This window comes from Dermacentor albipictus, chromosome 1 (assembly GCF_038994185.2).
Source record: "Dermacentor albipictus isolate Rhodes 1998 colony chromosome 1, USDA_Dalb.pri_finalv2, whole genome shotgun sequence".
In the NCBI taxonomy this organism is placed as follows: Eukaryota; Metazoa; Arthropoda; class Arachnida; order Ixodida; family Ixodidae; genus Dermacentor; species Dermacentor albipictus.
This window is the reverse complement of record NC_091821.1, coordinates 235,448,493-235,472,160: the sequence shown is the minus strand read 5'-3', so window position 1 is coordinate 235,472,160 and position 23,668 is coordinate 235,448,493. Positions and strand designations below refer to the sequence as shown.

General features: G+C 45.2%; 2 protein-coding genes across 3 annotated transcripts in view; both read left to right on the top strand.

Moving 5' to 3' along the window:
* Positions 1-23,668, top strand: part of LOC135901278 (uncharacterized) — an 83,010-nt gene that overhangs the window by 1,146 nt on the left and 58,196 nt on the right. The window lies entirely within an intron of this gene.
* LOC135901252 (transmembrane protein 163a-like) overlaps positions 1-23,668 on the top strand; it is an 87,291-nt gene that overhangs the window by 63,490 nt on the left and 133 nt on the right. For both annotated transcript variants that reach the window (XM_065430978.2, XM_070531079.1), the window contains exons 3-9: positions 11,794-11,931; positions 14,674-14,717; positions 14,801-14,886; positions 16,920-17,016; positions 18,775-18,886; positions 19,981-20,122; positions 22,580-23,668. The exon at positions 22,580-23,668 is cut by the window's right edge and continues 133 nt beyond it. In XM_065430978.2, the coding sequence (XP_065287050.1) occupies positions 11,794-11,931; positions 14,674-14,717; positions 14,801-14,886; positions 16,920-17,016; positions 18,775-18,886; positions 19,981-20,122; positions 22,580-22,634 (674 nt within the window). In that variant the 3' untranslated portion in view covers positions 22,635-23,668. The remainder of the gene's footprint in view (positions 1-11,793; positions 11,932-14,673; positions 14,718-14,800; positions 14,887-16,919; positions 17,017-18,774; positions 18,887-19,980; positions 20,123-22,579) is intronic.

Here is a 23,668-nt window from a genome sequence, read left to right as displayed (position 1 = left end):
CATAGGAAACGAAGTCGCCAATAATGCCACTCGGGCAGCTGTTGAAGACACAGGAAGAGGCCATACCACTTTCCCGGTTTGACGCAGCCAGCAGACTTCGAGTGCTTGCACAGGAGATCACGCTCTCTATGGTGCACACCAAGCAACCAGACCAACCGGAGCAACCGTCAATACCACCTGCCCTCTTCGATGCATCTATGTATGCCAACTGGACTCCGCCGAAGAGAGGCCACTCTGCTTTATCGCTTATGGCTAGGGGTGGCATTCACGAAATCTTACTCATTTCGCGTTTGAATGGCCGACAACGCTCTCTGCAATGCCTGTCTTTGCGAGAAGACGCTAGAACACATTCTGTGCGACTGTCCTGAATTTAATGTTCAGAGGCAGTTCCTGCGTTCGTTCTAGCGCACCTTGACAATAGATCATTGTCATTTGAAACGATTTTCACATATCGCCGACAGAAGACATCGCAGCTGAAGGCGACGAAGGGACTACTTCGATTTTTGAAGGAGACGGGCTTGGACAAGCGGCTGTGACAGTGATGTCACGTACCAAGCAAGAGTGACGGACTGTAACTGACGATGTGTGTGCTGTGCTATGTGCTCTCTCTCTCTCCTCCCCATCTTTCATCTCCCCCATCCCGGTCCCATGAGTAGGGTAGCAAACCGGTTGAGATAAACTGGTTAACCTCCCTGCCTTTCCTTCTCCACTTTTTCTTCCTTCCTTGGGTAATGGAGGTACTTGTGTTTTCACTTCGTAATTAGTTAACGATTAAGATGCCAATTTGGTCTGAGCAGCTGTTTTCATTGTGAGCGTATCTCCGTGGTACGCTTTGTCGGTGGTGTTCTGACATTGCTTTCTTGACTTTCTTTCATAAGTACTCTTTGCCATTGGCAGAACGCCTTCGTTAATAATGCGTCCGACATTACTATTGGCTGACATTTGCACTTAGGAACAGGTTTAGAGTAAGACCGCTTTTGTAAATACGGGCCAGAATTCGTAAGAGCGGTTTTCATTTCTTTGTCTTGTGCATCTTGCACCATGTACTGCGTAAGCCAAGAAAAAAGCCTCTTATGAAATTTTTGTTTGTCTGTTCGACTGCTTTCTTTCTTCAAAGATCGCATACATAAAATATTGACTGCAACAAGACTTAACAAACCATATCTCCGGATCCTCAAATCACTCTGCAGCGCTTTGTATGTACCTAGGTTTTTTCTCCGAAGCTTGAGGCACTGCATCCCTGCTTCATTCTCGTACGCAACTTTTTTAGTAGTACTCGATGTAATCAAGAGACAAAACTTGTTTGCTTGTTTCCCCAAATTACTCGGGCACTAAGACGCAGCTCGATTCGGATGCGCACGTGTTCGGCAAAAATCTGGAAACTTTTTTTCATCTTGCGTAATCCTAGCTTGTCTTATAAACGAGGACGAAACATGGGTACGAAGAACGCAAATGTATGCTGATTTGACGTTGCGCAATCAATCAGGGCCGGTATTTTGTAGCGATGCCTTTTCCGATTCTATGCTTTTTCAGGCTTTTCGCACTTGGCCAGTGGTCAGAGCCACGGTCTGCCCACATTATCAACGGGATCAGGCGGCCGTGTGTGGTGGATGATGAGAATATAGCATAGAATAGGGCATATATATAAGGCATCGCTACAAAATAGCGGCCCAGACCTCGCTCGCGGGCAACTCTTGAGAAACAAAGCGCAAGGTTTGCTTCGGGACGGGGAACCCCTACTTAATAAGCTGGTGTTGAACTTGGCACTACTGGCTCCCGCCATGGGCGTTTTGAGAGCAAATTTTGATGCGTCTTTGTGCGGCGCCGCAGACGAATCAAGAACATGTTTGCTGATATGTCACCGACACCGATTTTCCGGTCCGCGTTTTTGCTCCGCGTTATTGGTCTCTCCGGTGCCTATGAACGGCGTGCATTGACCCTTGAGAATGCCAAGAAATTTGGCTCCGCACAGCTAGTATTGCCGTGCGTAGGGTGCAGTGCGTCATTGGGCTTCAGATATATCGGTGGATCTGCTGTGTTGTGCAATATTACTGGAAGAACCCGTCTCAATTTATTGGTAAAAAAGGGCGAAGACTTCTACATCTATGCAAGCTTTTTTTCCCGTGGGTAAATGTTCAGAAAAAGAAAGCTTAGTACATTTCGGACAGTGTTCTCAATGTTCAATGTAGTCGCTGCTTGTACGTTGCTTTATCGTTTACGTTTAATATTGCGCGAAGTCTACTTAGCAGTCTCCATAGCTTAAATCTATCGAGTGTTCTTTCGCACTGCCTAACACAAGGTCATATCTAGTTGTTCAAGTTCAAGTTCTGTGCGATAGTTTATGTGTAGGAACAAAATTACCATTTTGGTGGTACGTATGTATATAAAAGATCTGAGCCTTCTGTATAACATATTTAAAAACACATTGACAGATTTATGCTGAAACTTTTCAGAGCAATTAATCGTGCCCACGATCGGAATAGGAAAACCGCTGAGTAAGCTCGATTTATCACGCTCTTCAAGCGCCAAAGGACAGACGAAACAAAGGACAAATGCGGAGAGGTTAACCAGAGCGGGAAATGCGGTTTGTTATACCCTACATTAGGAGACCGGAGTAGTAGAAAAATAAGTATAAACATAGAAAAAAGAGCACAGAAACATTATACAGCCGGTCACGGTCACTGCACACTACCACAGCGCAGGATCACGTGCAGCACAACGAACGCCAGTTAAGGCTGAAGTCGTTTTTTGCGGGCTTGTTGTCAAACAACACTTTTTCTAACTCCCATGTGTTAACGGAACTGTGCATCTCCGAGTGTTATTTTACTCTTTCCTGTGACTTACTTTATTCTTGTGCGAAACTTCGTAAACGTCTGTGATATTCGACGGTTTCAATGTTCTCGCGCTTTTAGTTTTCCTTGCCCTGCGAAGAGGATTAGCCGGTACCATTAAAGGCGCTAACATCTGCTTCAACTACATATCAATAAAAAAAATTCAGCTTGATAAATACCACTTTTAGCCATATCTGACAAAAGAAATGGTAGTCGAGTGTGACAGGGTCCACATGGCATGCGAAGGAGGAGCGAATTCAGCGAAGTCTTTGTCATATCGCCCATGCTGCAAGCAAGCACTTGCTCATTGCCCTTCAAGTTATCACCTTTATAGGCAAGCGTTCCGTGTACTCCGTTGTGTACTCGAAGGGATTTTTGAAGCATCGGGTTACGCATGTTTCATTTGGTGAACGCGTAGCAAAGAGATCGGTTTCCATGTAGAGCGTACAGTGTTAGTCGTAGCATGGATGCAGTAAACGTTTCAATTGCTTTTGTTTCTACAAAAGCGAGAGATACGTGAAACGTCCGCGGCAGTGAAGAAAGTGCCGCGAAAAGGTGAAATGCGTTCTTTTTCCTTCCTTCTCGTCTCGCACGAAGTTTTTTATTGTTTTACTTGAGCTACTTTCCGTCGAGGATAGGTGGTCCGTCCTGCAACTGAAGCGCAGTTTGCGTGCTACTTTCATGCAACACATGTAGTAGTTTGTCAACGTGCATCAAAGTGGCAGGGCTAAGCTTTTTGAGCCCTTTGCAAGCTGCAAACTGTAATTGAGGGATTCTAGGGTTGTATACCATAAGTAACGAACAGCACTTTCCACTTAAGTCAAAAGAAGGCAACATCTTGAGAGCTTGGCCGTATTCTTGAAGCCACACTTGAAGTTGTGTAACTTAGCGCCTTACTGTACAACAGTTTGCACAGTCGTCCTCTAGCACTGCAAACACACTAGCCACCCATGGTTTTCTCCTCCCCCCCCCCCCCTTTTTGAATGCAGAGCGCTTTGGAGTTCTCGTGCCGGTGCGTATAGTCATGAGAAATGCCTGCCTGCAGCAATAATTCTTAATGTTCTGTATGCCCTGACGTTACAAAACAACAAATGCAACAATTCTCACTGCACCGTATAGCAGCAGGAAGGAAGTAGAAAAGCAGAAGGCAGGGAGGTTAACCAGAATAACGTCCGGTTGGCTACTCTACACCGGGGAAATGGGAAAGGGAAAAACAAAGATGACAAGGAGAGAGAGAGGGGGAAAGGAAAGAAGGAAATTAGCAGTAGAATGTCCTATTATAACCGCACCACAAGGAACCACCAGGCTTACCTTAACTCGCGTATACCAGTAATGGCTGGCTAAAAATCAGGCATGTGGTTTCAGCTCACGGCTGCTGCATCGATATTTATGAGCTAGGCTAGTTTCCCACACTGCATAATATCTTGCATCAGCGCTTCTACTGGTGTTTGTTAGCGCACCTCGTGCTTCATTTTCTAGTTATTGTTCCCCACCTTTCGTGTTTGTTAAAACGTGAGTCACTGTTTTGTGCGCTGCATAAGCTGCAAGTTTTATTTTGTGTTCATCAGGCCCACTGCTTGAAATCGCATAAGGGTGGCTAGAGGTTGGATAAGGAAATAACAGAGCCGATTGTCGAATGGGCGGAAAACCCGTCATAAAAAGGGGTATAGCTTGATAGAAGTGGCAGCTGTGATGCAAGACATAAGGGGTGATATTAACTGTACCGTAGTTTCGGAGTGAAAGATGCGGAAAATAAATTTATTGGTAGTTCCGACTGAAAAAAAAAATAAATAAAAGGGGAGACGCGTGAGGACTCCATATTTATGTTCTCTCTGTCCAGCGCTAAGCAGAGATTTATCATGACAGCCCTGTAATTTGTCCGTAGCATTTAAGGGGGAATGAGTTCCAGACGCCGAAGTATTGCTGAGGTGCAGACTTTATTGAGACCGCTGCAGCGTGAAAGTGCTAAAATAACAAAAATAAATAAATAAAAACGAAACGGTGAAAAATATTACGTACTTTCTCTGCTGATTGCCGTACTAGCTGTAACGGCGTTTTTAATTTCAGGCAGTGAGAACGGGGTTGCGCATATTGGGGATTAGGACCTGTGATGTATCCCTATGGCGTTAAAAGTTAACGTAGGCATTTAAAAGAGCCAACATGTACGTAGCATGCGAAACATTTCCTTAGAGCTCAATTTGAACATGGCACAGCATATTAAGAATGACTGCACGGGTATTGTCGCGAGATTGGGCTTTAAATCATCCAGTGTTTCGAGACGCCCGTCCCCCACCCATACGTACACGAGCACGCATGCGCGCACTCTGGAACTGTCGCGAAAGCTCATTCAGGCGTGTGAAGGCGTCCTCACTCACGTGACTGCGCTCACGTGACGGCCGTGGTGTAGGAAAATTGTCGCGCGACTGACGGCAGAGGCGATGAGGCGAACGATATGGCAGAACAAATGGAGGTAGGGGAAGCATTACCAATTTTAAAGTGTGCATGTTCCGCAACCTTTTTCACTCGCAAGAATGCTTGCCATTAAGCGGCCCCTTTTGCTATCACATGTTCGCCATCACGATTGGCTCGCGACTGTGAAGAACCGCTTCAGCGTGAAAGCTGCCTTGAAAATGCGTACTCTGCTTAGGATGGTCATGTTGTTTCCTATGCTCTTATTTACTGCCATGCTTTCATTCTGCAGTCATGATGCTCATAGTAAATGTTATTGCGATATATACTAGGCCTAGCCGTAATGTCTACCGCAATAAGTACTTCCAAATTATTAGGATGTTTTAAAACTTCTTTATGCTAATAGCATAGTCCTTTGATGAAAGTATCAAAGAACTCTGATAATGGTTGGACATGTTTGTGTCTAGGATTTGAGTTCATTTTCACACTTAAAGATGCAAGAGAATAAGTGTTCGTTACACACACGTTGTTGTTGTGCATTAAATTATATGACCCCGGAAAAGTAGGCGGGCGAAGAGCCGGCTACTCCACAACCACCAAAATTATATCTCGGCGAAAAATCTATGCGAATAATACGCAGTAAAAAAAAAAGAAAGAAAAACAAATGCGAAAGACAATAAAGCCAGAAAAAAAAAAGGACTGAAGGAATAACACACACGTCCCAGCATAGCCTACCGTACACAATGTATCCTGCTTAACGCGCAATCTCAATGCCACTTCAGTTTGACCGTGACCTTTTCGTGCAGTGACAGATCGTTTCTCTTCAGTATGATTAATTTGTCGTTTGCTTTTCTTCGCGATTACGCAGGCACTGCGAGAGGAGGATGTGTTCAGTGTTTTCCTATTGTTCGTCACGCTGCGTTTTTCTTGCCGCTGTTGGCTGCCTTGGTGGAGACAGCATAGTAGACAGCATTGCTAGTAGCGTTCTTGGTGATATTATTCTCCTGGCCCTCTTATCGCGGTATGACATCACCGTCGAGGACGACACAGTGAGCACTTCGGTAGCTTTCGTTTCATCGAGTCCGTGGCTATCCTCAGAAGTTGGCGCCATGCAGCGCCAGGCAAGCTTCGCTGACGAACGCTGTCGGGGCGCTTGACTGACCACAAATAGACTAGTCGTTTTGACAGCCAAGCGATTGTGCAATCTGCTTTACTCGTATTGCGTGAGCTGCAGTTATAAGTGACGACAGGGATTGCTTGGTTGGGCAAGCATAGGCGTCCTCCGCATGGTGCGGCACTATCCTGTGCCAACGGCAAGCTGCGAAAGACCATGGATTTTAGATACTTCACAGGCCCTATGCAGGCCACTTTTGCATTCTTCAGATACAATGAAATGCCGACATGGAGCCTAGCCTCTAAACAAGCCTACCTGCTGTTTTTGATTGGTATTTTATAAAACACTCGGGTAGCGCAAGCAATGGCGCTTATTGGGCGTTTATTTTCAATTGTTTGCACTAGCTGTGCATTTTTCATCGCGTGGTTATTTACATGGCGCGCTAGCTAAGGCGAACTGTATTGTGGAAAAACTGCATCTGTGCAAACAGGGAAAATCGGTACTCAAGCTCTCATCTCGGTCATACTTTTGTCTGCGAGCTTTTTGTTTTTTGATTTGCCCATCTTTCATGTACTGCGCGTAGTTCTCTACGCATGGGCGTCGATCTGTGTGTACGATTTACTGCCCCTGACTTCTTTTGTAATAAATCTGTTGTTCGTAGCGCTTCCTGGTCTATGCTCGTGTTTATATCGAGCGACTTTCTCACCTCTGCAGAGCTGTATTCTAATTATATTTCTCTGCTTATAATTCATTGCTGTCATATCCACAGGCTTTGGCAAGACAATTTAGCGTAGGACATCGAATATTTGAGGGAAAACAACAAAATTATATTTGAACCTTTAATAAATGAACTGGTCGCTTTCAGAATGCGTCTGGTACGGTCTGTTATAACTTATAATTCTAAGGCAGCTCTTCACAATATCAAGTCTGCATTACACCGCAGAACGTACGAGCAGATATCTGACATCAGGGAAGTGCACCACCATGCTCTGGAAAGAGGGCCCAACATCATATTTCAATGGATTCCTGCTCACTGTGGCATCGTCTGCAACAACCTAGCTGACAAGGCTGCCCGGTCTGCCCACGAAGATACCTAGACGCGTCCAACACCTTTGGCGAGGTCGGACGCTGCCAGGGAACTTCGCCTACTTGCACGCAAAAAGTCACAAGATCTCTGGAGTTTAAGTGCCTTCTTTTGTCGATTACGTAAACTTGACCGCACGCTACGGCTAAAACTGCCATCTAGCCTTTCCCGCGGCGAAGCAACCGTGCGGTGCCCTTTGTGGCTGGGAGTGGCGTTCACGAACGCGTACTCCTATAATTTGGGAATGGCCGAAAGCCCGATGTGCGACTCCTGTGGGTGCGAGGAAACCATCGAGCACCTATTGCATAGCTGCCTTCGCTACGATGTACAACGCCTCTCTCTGCGGGCGACTTTGCACCGACTGGACTCAAGACCGTTCACCGAGTCAAAGATACTCGGACTGTGGCCACACCCGTCAATGGCATGAAAAGCGATTCGTGCACTAGTGCAATACTTGAAGTGCACCTGCATAAGAGACCGTTTATAGAGTCCCTGTTTCTGTGTCAGATAGTGTACCTCCCACACACATACAGTGCTTACTCTCTCCCTTTTCCTCTTTCTATTTCCCTTTCCCCCACCCCCAGTGTAGGGTAGCAAACCGGGTGCTCTTCTGGTTGACCTCCCTGCCTTTCCTGTCCTTGCTTTCTCTTTCTATATATAGCCGAGCTGTCCGAACCTTGAAAAGGTGTAGTCGGCATCTACCGCGCCTGAGCTCGTCACTGGAGGTCTGTGGCTCTGAACTTGATCAGGGTCAATGTCGTCTAAATTTTTCGTAGGCTGATTGTGAGAGAAGTGGTGAATACCCGCTCATCTTTCAATCGTGCAATTTTTTTCGCTCTTCATGGCTTCAAACTGCAGCGTCAACTGACACGAAGTACTCGGGATCGAGAGAGAGAGGTCATAAGGGAAAGGTAGGGAGGTTAACCAGGCTGAGCAGCCTGGTATAGCTACCCTGCACTGGGGAAAGGGGAAATGAGTTTTAAGAGAACCAAGAAAGAAGTTCAGTTTTCACTGTTACACATGCAAACGTTCATCACTAAGTTACAGGTGGCCATATAGGCTGTTAGAAAGGTTGGTTTCTGTGTCAGATATGGCTGTCACACCACATAGATATCGTCTGGCATCAGTTAATATTGCTTATATTGCATCAGTTAATATTGCTTATAGGCTCAAATGTCCCTGCGATGCTTTTGCGAATGAAACCACGTTTACTCCCAAAAACCACGCTTTTGGGAATATTTGTACATGAACAATAAATGTATTTAGCTCATGCTTTGACAATGGACATCTTGGAAAAATGTGTTGTCGCAACACCATTATTGCATGTACATGTTTCGATCACTGGCTTGCTTTAATTACAAATTGTAATAGGATCCTTACAGCTCCGAACTCGCAGCCCGCCGCGGTGCATGGCATAGCGGCTATGGTCGCTATAAGCATGACGCCGCTAGTTCGATTCCCGGTCGCGACTGTTGCACTTTGATGGAGGCTGTTAGATACGGCCAGCCGAGCCCCTGGTGCTGCTTGCTGTTACGCCTGGTGGTGCTTCTGGACAAAGGATACTTCACTGGCGAGCGTGCAGCTATGGAAGGTCATCCGCCCTTCATAGTTTCTCGAGGCCAAAGAGCTGGCGACGAAACCAGTCACCTCAATAGAATTGTCAAGTGATTATGCATCGTGTCTCCGTCTGATCGACAAGTTCTTTGACCCCAAATTGCAATAGGTCACAAGCCATAACCGCCTTTGTGCGCTTCACTCGGAGCATCATCGCCCACCTGTACAATGTCGGGGCCCGGCGCGGACTATTGACAGGCAGTCAAAGCACCTCCCTTCCTGGGTGATCACAGCCGCCGCATTATTTGGAAACGGTGGCAACAGTCAAGCCTACAAAGAGCCAACGTTGACAATTTCCATGGAACAGCACTGACCCCGGTTTCCCCGGAAATTGCCTCTCGATTGCATCGAGGGAGGGTCGAAGGTTGGACACCATTGGCGGAGTCCGGCGCGGAGGTGTGACACCATGGGTGGGATTTTACGGACTGTAGTTTAGTACTACGAAGGTAGTTTACGAAGGTAGTTCAAGTACTAGCCGGACTGATGTATGCAGATGATATAGTACTGCTTGCTGACACCCGAGAAGGACTACAGGAACTAATGAGCATATGTGGAGAGGAGGGAGAAAAATTGGGACTCCAATGCAGTAGAGAGAAGTCTGGGGTAATAGTATACAATGCAGAAAGGGGGGAACCATTGGAAATACAAAGCACTAAGATTGATCATGTCGAAAAATACAAGTATTTGGGCATATGGCTAAACGAGGGCAAAAAGTACTTGGAAGAACAGGAAAAAACTATGATTGAAAAAGTGAAAAGGAACTCGGCTGTAATGAAACACAAGGCACTTTGGAACTATAATAGGTACGAGGTGGTTAGGGGCGTATGGAAAGGGGTTATGGTACCTGGCCTCACATTCGGAAATTCAGTACTGTGCATGAAATCGGAAGTTCAGGCATGCATGGAAACGAGACAGAGAAGTGTAGGCAGGTTGGCCTTAGGAGCACACGGGAACACCCCTAATGAGGGAGTGCAGGGGGACATGGCATGGACGTCATTTGAAGGTAGAGAGGCAATAAGTAAAATAAAATTTGAACAGAGACTCTCAGCACTGGAGGAAAAAAGGTGGGCAGGAAAAGTGTACAAATATCTGTACATGAAAAGTTTGAACACAAAGTGGACACTCCGAACGAGGAAGCTGAGGAATAGATACCTACAGCCGAGGGAGGGGATCCAAAGTGGTTCTAGTGTGGGAAAAGAGGTGAAGGAGACGGAAAGAAAAATGTGGGAAGAAAGAATGCTCGGAAAGCCATCGCTATCAATGTATAGGTCACAAAAACAGGAGATTAAGAGAGCTCTTATTTGATAACTCGCGGGGCAGCTCACTATTATTCGAGGCTAGGACGGGGGTTTTGAGGACGAAAACATACAGGGATAAATTTGAAGACGTGGACCTTCGGTGCGCAGCTTGCGGAGCCGAAATGGAGACCACTGAACATATAGTGCTGAGATGCACAGCCCTTCGCCCGACCCTGGCAGAGGGAACAGTGGCAGATATGGAAGGGGCATTAGGTTTTCCCGGGGAACGAGGGCAAATAGACGAGAAAAGAGTGGCAGTAACGAAGGGAAGGCTAGAGGATTGGTGGAGGAAGTCAAGGGATAGATAACATAAATCGGGGACAAAATGTTTCCTCTACTGTTTTAGATAGTTATCTTGGGGGGGGGGGGGAGGGGAGTAAAAACTAGGTTGAGAAAAAAAAAGAGGATATAAAGATAGAAAAAAAAAGAATAATAAAATAGGAGGGGGGAGCAAAAGGCTAGGTGGCGCCAGCCGCCGCCCGTTACAAAGGGTATAGCCACCATCCATCCATCCACTGTAGTGCAATTCTTACTGGCCGAGAGCTGAAGACTGAATTCCCTCGTCGAGCGAAAGAGGGAAAATAACAGCATGGAAGCCGCAGCACGGAAGTGTGAAAAAGCGATTCCAGACTTTTCAAGCTAGCGCACGTTTTGCCGTCGTCTCATGTCTCTTTTCATATTTTTCTTGTTCTAATGCCGGCAAAAATGCGAAATAGACCAACTTAACTGTTCCTTAGCCAAGCGTCAGCGCTCTTCAGCCCGCAACATCAGCTCTGGACGGAGAGCGTTGGAGGTTTCCGGACACCGACCGGACAGAGAGAACAACCGGGCGTCCCGGAGGAAACTTTCAACCTCGGAAATCCAACAAGGTGGAATGCAAAAACGTTCGCGTACTTAGATTTAGGTGCACATTAATTAAACCCAGGTGGTAAGAATGAATCCGGAGTCTCCCGCTACGGCTTGCCTCATAATCATATCAGGTTTTTAGAACGTAATTTTCCACAATATAATTTTGAAGTTGCAAACCTACAAACAGGTAATATTTAGTTAGCGATAAGGTTAACGATCACCGCAACTCCTGATGTAAGCGGATAGGCAACGAAATGCTTTCTAACGAACACATGCGCTAACAACGACGCATAATGTGCACAGTCACACTGCGCCGCAATTGTAGGCTCTATGGCACATTCTTAAGTGGCTCGTTAAGCTTAATATCGAGTACGGGTCGCCCAGAAAAAAAAATTCTGAAGATGTACAAAAAAAAAAGCAGTGGACATCTCTAGTGCTACTGGTAATTGCTCAACCGTTACGCAGCCTCAATGGTGAACTTCTCAAAATTACACCTACTCGCAGCGATGCCTGTTGGCCTTCTAGCAGAGACATTAGCTCAGTCTACTTGTATTTCTTTATTCAGACATTGCTTCTGTTTTCTACTTTTTGCAGAGACAACACCGCTTAAGCTCGATTCCCAGCTCTTGGATAACAGTCCTTACGAAGGTGGTGACCTCAACCGGAAATGTGTACTCACGCTGAGTATCGTATCTGTCGTCTTCAACATTGTCGTCGGGGGCACGGGGTTCGGTGAGTGATGGAAACTCCGTTTTACGTGTGGTCATTTATGTTGAAGGCTTAAGCATGTCTTCGTTCTTTCTTTTTTAATTGCTTCAGTGAGCGCTGATGAGTTCTTCGAGTTAACTGCGACTGCAGGTGTATCTTGTTCAGTCAACTTCGCACATACTTCGAATAAGTTAGGATGCCAGCCTGTTTTCTGATGGTCAGAGTGTATTGCACCAGGGTTCGTTCTAGTTTTGTTTCCAGTTTACTTCAGTATTCGCTTAGAATTCTCGTAATTGCCTTCTCCGACTCTGAGTGATATTAGAGATCCAGTCTCGTTACTCAAATGAAATATTTTCCACACAGACGAGAAAAAATGAAACGCCGCTACTGTTTTATATATACTAATGAACCGAAAGTTTTTGGTTATATTAGAACGGGAGTATCGAGAAAAAGGAAATGAAGGGTACAAGAAAATCTGTCTTCGCCAGAATAACTTCAATTTATGGCTTCTATGCAGAAACTACGTACTGTTACGGTTTTGTTTGCAACATTTAGGTCAAAAAAAAAAAAGAACGCGATATGAAAGTTTGCAATAAATTGCATCAGTAAGGCGAAGAAGATACCCGTTCACGCTTTATCACTACTGAGGTGCATTTTTCATTTAAAAAAAAACAAGGACTATGCGTATTGTCATACTATCGATTCGAGCCATATAACCACTGCATATGGTTGTAATCTAATTTAGATTTACTAAGGTGGATGGTTGGGTGAATCCGTGATTCAACATTGAATAAGAAAAGTGCACACATCCACAACACCGAAGAACGCACATACAGTAGAAAGAATCATGGACTTGTGCCTTTCTGCCATGCTTTGTTTGCGCTATCGTTGTTCGAACGAGACAACTCGTATGTGTAAAGCGCAAAATAGGCTATGCTTTTTAAAGGTTTTGGATGTTTAAAGAATATCTATAATTAGGTCCCCTTGATGTGTGCCGTAGAATGTGTCGCATATCTCGCTGCAGCACCCCTCTGGCATGTTCCAGGTTTAATTTAATTCATAACGCCTAGGAGTGGAGCAAGCATATAACAGCCCTGACGACGAATTGCCTCTTGAGAGTGACAAATAAAATGCGATTGGTTGATGCCTAAATGTTGCTGTTGAATGCACCGAGATACAATGCGATGGTGTTTCACTGCGCGTTTACAGCAAGTGTTGCGTGAGTATCTGCACGCGTGTTCCTTATTAAAGGGACACTAAAGAGAAGCATCCGTCTAGACTGATCAAATATTCTGACTCTTTTCTCTGAGTTCATGGTAACAGGTTAATTACTAGGAGAAAGAATGGTCAAGGTTAAATTTTTAATTTAACTTCGCCCTCAAATCCCGCGCCGGGACGCTGAAGTGACGTCAGATTTCAAAGCATTTTATTGTATTATGGTTGTTGAAGCCCGTTATAAGTTCTCAGAAGTCGCGAAGTTCGTTATTTGACTCTTCTATAATGTAATGTAGTCCATATTCATCTATAGAAGAAATAACTATCCCGAGGAGATGACGTGGAAATTTGTGACGTCATGGCTAGTTGGTGCGGGAACCCGTCTTTCCTCTTTTGCATCTTTTCTGGCTCACCAAGCCTACGCTCACGCTAACAGTGGCTCCTTTGATGTAGAGAGAAAGATAAATGAGATGCGAGAGGCGGGCTGGTTAACTGGAAGATGTATATCCAATTGCTACTCTGCGTGGAAAAGGGGTGAAAGGAGACAGAAAGATAAAGAAAAGCGTACGCCGACTAAGAGAGGGAGACAAAAACAAAGGGTAATGTATTATATATTACAAAAACAAGAAAGTCATGGGACCAGGTAAATCGTATCCCGGTAAGCAGCTTCGCGCGAAAGTCCACGTGGGTTTCTTTCAGTGCCGTCTCCAATTGTACATAATCGCACATGAGGTGGCGCTGCAAATCTATTGGCCGGGAGGTGAATTCAAAATTGCAGAATACGGACACACGGGTCTACGATGCAGAAAAACGCGCACTCGTATGTACTAAAAATATGCGATGCAATAGTGTCCCCTTACAACAGTATTCGTATAACAGGCTGCTCATGTGCTTAGTGTGCAGCACTATCTGGCGCTCAGTGCGACTCAAGCTCGAGAGGGCAGGGGCGCTATTCTGTAAGAGTCCACCTGGTGGACTCCATTTCAGCCGCTGCTGATTGGCGAGGGCCGCTCGTCTCCTCCTCACTTGTACAGCTGCATTCAATCAGCAGCGGCCGAAATGGACAGTCCGCTTGTCGGACTTTTACAGAATACCCCCCAGGTGGCTTTTCGTCTAGCTCTATAATGGATGATCAAGTCCAACGAAGCGTGCGTAATGTACGCGAGCTAAGCTGAACGCATCATGCGGCTCCGGTGGTGCCTGTAGCATTAAATACTATCAGTGCCTTTCTAGCAATTGTTACATTGCCAGTAATACAGGACATAGCACACTTTGTTTCTAAATATGTCCCTGTAAAAACTACCTGGAACCAATGATGCGTGTAGATGCTGCGGATTAAAAAATTCGGAAGTTATTAGACAAAGTATGTAATCCTTTTTAATGTCCATTTCTCAAGTCAAGATTTATTTTCAACATCGAGTCGGAAGTCATTAGGCGAAAAGATGTCGCAGACATCTTGAGTGCCCAAAGGCTTACACTTCTAAGTGGGAAGCACGGAAAGGGTGTATAATGAGTGCAGTACGCCTTGACTGCATTTTTTGTTTGTTTCAGTGTTTGCGCTCCAGAGGAACAGTGCTTCAATATATGCATTCGCGGTAAGATTGCCTTTGTTTATTCTCTTAGACACCGCAACATGTGAGCTTGTGATCCATGCTTGACAAGCTTATTCTTCTTCCAGGCCGAGTGCCTTCTGGACATGCTGTCTTCGATAATTGTGATATGGCAGTACTTAACACCACACTATTCGTTCGCAAGAGAACGTGTGTAAGTACGCATGTAGAGCATGCCGCTTAGGTTGTCGAGCACGGCGTTCAGTTTATTTAGTATCAATTTTCTTACGATGTACAAAACAAATTCATGGAAGGCCAATTGCTCACAATATGCTCACAAGTACTTTTGGTCTGGCACCGTTGGTGTAGAGGCAACAGAAATTTCATTTGGTTAAACCGGCGCACTTGAAAGCTCAGACATACAGACAGAATACGAAACGTACAGAGCACTTCGTGTGACTCATTTGGTGCGTATGTCCTTGGTTTTAGGTGCGCTTCTTTCAAGTAATGAATAACCAGCTAGCCCATCAGTGCCTGTTAAGGAGTTTGATCACATCTATTTTAAGTATAGGGCAGCATGCAAGCATGGGTATCAATAGAGTTGATGATAGGGCGAATTCATATTGAATTCTAAAACTGGTACAGCGCAACATGGAAAGGAAGAAACAAGTCTAGACGGCCAGAAGGAACAGAGCGCTGACTTCCAACTGGTTTTATCGACAGGTTCCACCAAATACATCGCCACAAGAAAGCATCAAGCAATGTCGCAACAACACTTCACAAAACGTCACAGAACGTGCAATTCTGTCATGCACGGTTAAACTGATCGAGAAATCTTATTTCCTGGAAAGACAGGCCCAAAGATGGCGCGCTAACACAAGTGTTACCAGCCCTTGCTATGAGATCAGCTTCAATAATCTCCCACGTAAGTTGTGATCGGGGCTTTTTTATTACTTCTGGCCGGCACGGCTTTTTTTTTCCTTTCCATGTTGCGCTGTACCAGTTTAGCATGGGTATCAAACGGCAGTAGATTTTTGTAGGCAATTATAGTAAGTGCAATGTAAGCAAACTAGAAATTTAGGGTGCGCAGAAGCAAGAACACGCGTTGACATTGTTACACACGCACGAGAACAGTAATTCACTTGTGTGCGGCCGAGGTGCCCCTCCCACCCCTCCCGAACAATTATATATCAGACACAGCCCTCCAGCTCACTGAGATCATAGATCGCACTTGAAAACCAATATTCACAAATCTTGTCGACTTGAATAAACACCGTAACAACTAACTCAGCACAGTTAAGCCACTACTACGAGTATGGAGAAGTTTTAGTTCCAATGACTGCTCCTATATAGAAGTGGTTGTCTGTCGCTTTAGAATTGGATATAAACGAATAACCGCAGCTACCTATTACTAAATCACAGCCGATATGAACATTATATCATGTACCGCTAACAATATTTTACGCATTTTAAAGCTGTACCCTCGCTACGAAACATACAATTATTTAATGTATTTTACAGATACCGAGTATCCCTTTACCAAACTCTTCTATATACTTGGACATGAAGCCCACCCGCCGTGATTGCTTAGTAGCTATGGTGTGGGGATGCTAAGCATGAGGTTGCAGGATCGAATCCCAGCCACGGCGGTCTCATTTCGGTGGGGGCGAAATGCGAAAACTCTTGCGTGCTTATATTTAGGTGCATGGTAATGAAACCGAGCTGGTCCAAATTAGTCTGAGGTCCCCCACTACAGCGTGCCTCAATCAGATCGTCCTTTTGGCACGTAAAACGCCATAATTTAACATGAACCCGTTGTTTCAATAAAAAGTACCTTTAGGCACATGAAATGAATGGGTGCACTACACCAACCTTAGCCGAATGTTACAACACACAGTACACGTAGTCCGTATTAACATAGATGTCTATTATATCTATCTATGTTATATATCTATCTAACATAGATATCTATTCTGACTCGTGTATATGTGGGCAACGCGGTTCTATCTCAGCCCCGGCAACACATTTGCTCCTTCCCGTGTCGGTATCTTTTTTGTTCTTGTTGTGCTTCCGACGCTTTGGTCGATAACGATGTGCAGCACCTGCTGCGCTTTGCTGTCCCTTTTTTTTTTTCTTTCTTCCTTGCGCTTGCGTTCTCGGCTCAACGTAATTGGTCAGGCGTTCTCTGGCAGCCGCACTCGTATTACCCCGTTTCGGTGCTTAACGTGTACCTTGCTTTCTCTTTAGAGCCTGCATGCTTCTGGGACTGTTCTTTATACTCTCCGCAATAGCCATTATCAGCAAAGCCATGGACGACCTAATCGTGCGGGAGAGTCCCACTTGGGTAAGACGGCTGAGCTGAGTTTTGTACCTTCCCTGAGGCTGGTCGTGGAAGACGATAAATCGTGAAGCTTGCTGCGAATCGATACGTCTCGCAGAGCGTAAAGCGCACATTTCCGCTTGCAGTTTCATCAACCTTATCGGGCTTCTCCGAACTCGCCCGTGAGCCCTACCTGAGTGAATGCTTAGATTAACAGTTGAACCCGGAACTGAATAATCTTAACCGCAAACTTCCGGCGGGAAAATAGGAGGAAGCGCACGTAAACAAGCGATTTGTGTCTTCATTGCCAGCCGGCTGTTTTAGCAAGCGTGTTAACAAGGACATCCGTATGTGGCATGCCTGTAATTGTGGTCAAGGCAATTTGTGTGGGTCTTAAGTCACGCGAAATTTGGGCTGCTGAGCACGAGGTCGCGGGATTGAATCCCGGCCACGGCGGCCGCATTTCGATGGGGGCGAAATGCGAAAACACCCGTGTGCTTAGATTTAGGTGCACGTTAAAGAACCCCAGGTGGTCAAAATTTCCGGAGTCCTCCACTACGGTGTGCCTCATAATCAGAAAGTGGTTTTGGCACGTAAAACCCCAAATATTATAAGTCACGCGAAATGGCACTTCTGGCTGACACGGACTGTTTCGCAATGTACCAAATCATGCAGTTAAGGCGCACCCAATATCACCTGTTTCCACTGTTATTCGAGCGCGTGCCGAAGTATTCACGGAAGCGTCAGAAAAGAAAACTGGTGATAATTTATGCAATTGGCGATTTGCAATGCGGTTTGCAGAGGCCTTGTATAAGCTGCCTCCACAATCCACAGATAAACAAATAAGCAAAAAAAAGCACCGGAATTTTCTTGAGATATTTACTCTGGAGAAATAATAAAAAAAGAAGCTTTAGTTTCCCCAGACGCTTCGGACGTTTTGAAGGGGTTATGCCATGCAACTGAATGCGAAATGAACTGAATGGCTCTCAAGTTTGATGATGAATACCTCGGCACAGAAGCGTTCCACTTGAATGAAAGTGAAGTTGTTTTCAGATACGACTACCTTAAAGTACCTAACAAGATTTCCTTAAAGTACCAAATAAGAACATATACCACAATCACGATAGTAAAAAAAAAAGAATGAAGCTTTTGTTTGTTCTGCGTGTTCGGTGACTAATTCGTCTCGAACGTTGTGTCCACCAATGTGCGTAAACCACCTGTCAAAACACTTTGCGTTGCCAGAATACCGTTTTGATTAAATTTACTGTTATTTTCAGTTTGAAGACCCTGTATAGGTATTCTGCAAAGCGGTTACACCACTTTCTAAGCTACCAACTTTGTCTTGTTTCATTGCTAAGCTAGATTCCTTGTAGTTCATTAGAGAACACGTTATCTGTCCATTAATGAGATTTGCACTGCTTTATGTTAAAATTCCTGCATTTTCTGGAATAACGTCACGACTACTTTCTGTAAGGCGGATAGCAACTTCTATTAAACTTTCTTATTTCTTATTTTTATTAAAACTGTTAAATGGTAAACGCACGAGCCAGTGGACAGAATGAGTCGTGCACATAGTACAACTCGGATAGATAGCACTGCAAAAAAGAAGCGCTTGTCACTAGGTCGGTCTCGGCACTAACGGTTATACAGTGGAACTATTTTACATGTACGCAGGGTATTACGGCTGCAGCGATTCATCTTGTCTCTGTGAAATTGAACTAGTTTACTTAACGTAACCACGTGCCTGTGGCTGAATATTTTACCTTTCTTTTATGGTTCCAGATACCCGTCCTCATTATCCTTGCCGGAGTTGGCGCAGCAGCCTGCTTTCTCTTGGCGGTTATCAAATTAATCCTGGCTAAGCGACTAGGAAGCTTGTCCTTAGTTCTTGATGGTGAGTCAAAGTTCTTTAAGAAAAAACCGTTGCAGAGACAGTTTTCATATTATGAAAAAAATGGTATTTAGACTCTTTCAGTATATAGTTGGCCCAGATTTACTCTCCCACTTCCCTCCCTGCTTCCTTCCCCGTACGTTTTGTCCCAATCATTGCTGCCTCTTTCTCTGAGGAAAATCACCGTATATCATTTGCGCCGCAGTTTGCAATTATAAATGGGGAAAAGAAATACTCTGAATGTTCCCGGTGAGTGCAAGACAATTTCGATAACGAAGGAGCTTTTTGAGGATTGATTAAATGCATGGTGGCTGAATGTCTGGGATTCACTATACGAAATAGCAACCGAATGTGCAATGTATCGCCATTTTCTTGTTTTAGATTCAAATTGCATTTAAATATGCATGACTAGAAGCTCTTGGAAATTCAAAGATATGTACGGATGTGCATTGGGCAGCACTCATTTCGCGCAGCTGCAATAACGACCCAATCAAGAGTCTGGCCAAGTGCACTTTTAGATGCGTCGTCCGATTTCGAATAACGTCACACAATTTCGCCACATTTCATAATTTTCGCTGACGTTCAGCGATCCTGGCTTGGTACTGATACTCAGCTGGTTGTTATTCCTATGCGTTCATTTGCGAAGTCACTTCGAAGCCATTTATCAACTCGTGCTCAGTGAACACATACATTCAACTTTAATTCGCTGTGATGGAAATACTTTGCTCAATTCGGCTTCACGCAGAGACGTTAGGATTATCTTCGAGCAGTGGACTTCGACAGGTGACAACGCTGACGCAGAGCCTATCTTCTCAACCCCAGACTACGTTAATAAGGGCAAGTTTAGACTACACTCGAGAATGTCTACGCTTCACTAACCAGCGATGTATACCTGCGTGTATTGGCCGGTATAGTGGCTCACGCACCTGCATTCGCCGGAAAAAACTTGGGCAACAGTGTATCTCTTGCGATCGTAATCTCAAAGTTGCCCTACTAGCTCGTTCAATCTAGCACTCTAATTCGCTTACTGGCGAGCTCATTCATGTGATTGTGATTTCATTTTCCAGTTGACGGTTACCTTTTCCTCTTTTCTTCAGGGATAAACTCCTTAATAAGCAGTTTCTGCGCCGTGGCCATAATAGTGAGCGACCTGGTTTACGACTCCAACCCCGAAGTCTGGTACATGGACGCCGTGCTTAGCACAGTTGCAGCGCTCATCATGCTACTCGTTGGGGCCAAGTAAGGATCCGCCTTGCTTTCGTTTAGCAGAACTGTGCAATACACTTTGCTGAAGTGGCACTCACCATGCGGTTGAGTAAGGAGAGAAGGGGTTGTTATATCAGCAGTGATTTTTCAAGGACTGTCCGAATTATCGCTGCCAGGACGCTACATTTCAAGTGTGTAATATGTAGCGAACGTAAAAGCTGGTCAAGTAAGCAGTAAAGCATTGAAGAACGACGCACGGGGCCATCGTAAAACGCCGCCCAAAGTCCTAGATTTTGAAGGACATACTCTCCTGACATCCTGAGCACTTCGATGCGCGAGGCATGCAGCAGGCTAACACTCGTTTGACAGGTTGTATGACTACGTTTGACAAATTGACCACTTCAGTTTTGACAAGTTGCACTAGCGCTGGCGCTCGCTACCCTCAAGTAATCTAGTTGGCTGAACTTCTTGTTTCCATGCAAAAAATTAATATCCGCGTTACGCCCAACGTCGCTGCCTGCAACAAGTTCACAGGCCTATGTGCAAGGTGATAATGTTCCTGCGGCGGCGGGAGCCATTATTGCACTCTGTCATTGCCATAATAAACAATAACAATACATTAGGGATCGTGAGCGGAATTTCTGACGTATCGGGCACCCGAAAAGAATGAAAAAGGTAATGCTGGGGGGAACGCTGTAACTTATGTAATCTAAATAACTTGCCTATTTACGACTATAGTAACGCACCTCGTGCCTTAGCGAATCTCGCAAAAATCGTGCAGCCTCAACTCCCACAGGGTAAAAAACACCGACGCTTGCCTTTGTTTCCATGAGCTCCCATTACCTCAGTATTACATAAGTCGTTGGTGTTGATACTTTGATAGCACCGATCAGACCGCCAGCAGCTTTGATAATTGGCTAGCCGCCAAAGCACATGATCAGAGCGCTGCTTCCTATTCAAACTTAAACGGATAAGATCGCCACTGTGCCCTGCGTGAAATATACGCTATGACATATACAACTTAATTTGCGCTTGCAGCCTCTTTACATTGGAAGGAACAACCCTAATGTCCGCACTGAACATTCATCAAAGATTAACTCTGCCACAGCATCTCGCGCAACGAAGGCACTTTTAACCTTACTTAAGGACACCGCTCTCAATAATTTAGTTTGCTGAGTGTTGGGGCGTGTTTTGTGTACGTCACGTGCCTGTTATGTAGACTGTGTACATAATTTCCTGTTTCATCATACCGATCTAGGGTAGCATCCTAGGCATGCCATCGGGCAAACCTCTCCAGGATTATTCTTGGAGAGGCTTCCCTCCCCCTCCTTCTCGGTTTGACTGTTTGGGTTATGACACTAAACCTTTGCCGGTGACGGTCTCATCACGCTTTCTAGAACCTAGTTATTCTTATTTAAGTGTTGCAACTCTGCCACAGGGCATCAAATCAAGCAACATCGCCGAAAGCTTTTGTTTTTTTTTTCGATAATTCGACATTTTGAATAAGGAGATATAATGTAAATTCAGGCAATTTCATTCCTGAATTTACTTCAAATGTACCTTCTTATCTTTTATGAATAAAGTGGCAGAACTTGTACAGGCGCCCAAATCTTTAACTGGTGTGCGGGAGTGGCGACTTTTCCGGGCGTCAGCGCCGTATGACGCGGCGAGGCTGGAAACAGCCTAGTAGACGATGGGCCCAGCTGAGCGCGCTTTGTCCGCATGCGCTTAGCCTCAGCCTGTTTCCAGCCTCGCCCCGTCAAACGGCGCTGAAGCACGGAAAAGTCGCCGCTCCCGCACACCAGTTAAAGATTTGGGCGCCTGTACGTCAAGTTAATATGCATGCGAGTTACTTAGTCAAAATTATCTAGAGTTTGCTGGCTGTGAAGAAATGGGGCTCTGAACAAAAGAATATAAACCAACAGAAGTATTCTAATATTACTCAGAGGAGCGTCCTCAATATATCGCGAAATGTAAACCTGTATACACCTGCGCTCAAATTTCGCATTACGAAGTGTCGTAATCGTCGGACACTTTTTTTAACGTTGTAAAAAAAGAACATAACGGTGCGTTGAGGGCTAATTTCTTTTTCACATTTCACTGGAAATTCGAGTGAAATCTGACTTGCAGTATAACTTTCGGCCAACCAACTCACCCATTTATAAATAAATAAATAAATAAATAAATAAATAAATAAATAAATAAATAAATAAATAAATAAATAAATAAATTTCTTTATTCATTCACTTAGTTATTGATTTGCTTGACGTGCATGTCATATACGCATCATACGTGGCCTTTTGGCATAAAGAAGTATGATGTGTCTCTGCTTCATTTATCTGTGCTGAGCGTAACAGGCAAAGAACGACTAATCTGAAAGTTTCCAGACGACTGCAAATAGACTACTGTCACTAGTTGGTTTCCTGTCTCAGCGCAAACGCAAACTGTTGTTGAGACACGCCCCCTTACCTCTCGCTCGTCCTGTTTCAGGGTTCTGTTTGAAAACTGGTCGATCGGACGCCACGGCCACATGACACTTCAGTGAAAGACGGTGGCCTCGGACAGGGTATTTCTGCTTGGAAGTGCGACAATCGCTCGTGTTCCACCCTCCTCTCCTCCCACGCTCTGTGAAACGGTGCGGAGGCTGTGTCCAAGTCCCGCCTTTCTCCTGGAGTCCTCGGCGGGCTACACGGCGCCAGAGGACTCTGCACGTTCTCTGCTGGACAGACGGCGACGCTTTCATGTAGACCATTGCACCGCACTGTTGCCACAGTGGTGCGGCATGGCCTGCCTTATTTAAGCTGAAGGAAGCGCACGACGTGGTTTACATGCTCGGCCTGTGACCATGAAGATGTGCGCAATGTATTCGAGGTCACCGCGGTACGAGACACATGGTTTCTCGCGCGAGAATCCTTTTAGAGGCGGAGTTTGTTGTACGTCTGCAGTATTCTTTGGTTCAGTGGTTCATTGAGCATCAGCGAGAAACCTGATCGCGAGCGCATTTCCTTTGTACCCGAATGGTGCCTTGCTTTTTTCGTATGATATGTGGCTCGTGAAGGCGAAGATCAGCGTCGGTTGACGTACCCCACATGCTCATCGGCAGCACTTCGTAGCTCACAAGAGCCGCTGGTCACGCTGGGCTTTTGTGATTAGCGTCTCGCGCGGCTATGTGGCAGCGACGAAGTTGCCAAGCTTGGGTGCGTTGCAGCCGATTGCATTCTAGTACGAGGTGGTAACTGTGAATTAGAAGCCGGGCACGCACCGATATTATGCAGCTTGTAAGCACTGACCGCAGTACACGATCAATATGAGTCCAGAACACGCTGCGCATGCCGCATTACTGGGACGCGCTTCGAGGCGATCTGGAGCGGCTCGAAGTCTACGCACGCGTTCCGACCGAGCCGAAAGCGCGAGATGACCACTTTCGAGGATTTCATTGAGTTATTGGTTCAAGCATTGCTATCAGTGAAAAAGAGATGTAATTGCATGCGTAACAAGTTTTTATTGTTTTATTCTGTGTGAGTTGTCATCGTGTGAGAAATGTTTAAAAATTTACATTATAACATTGACATGTAGTGC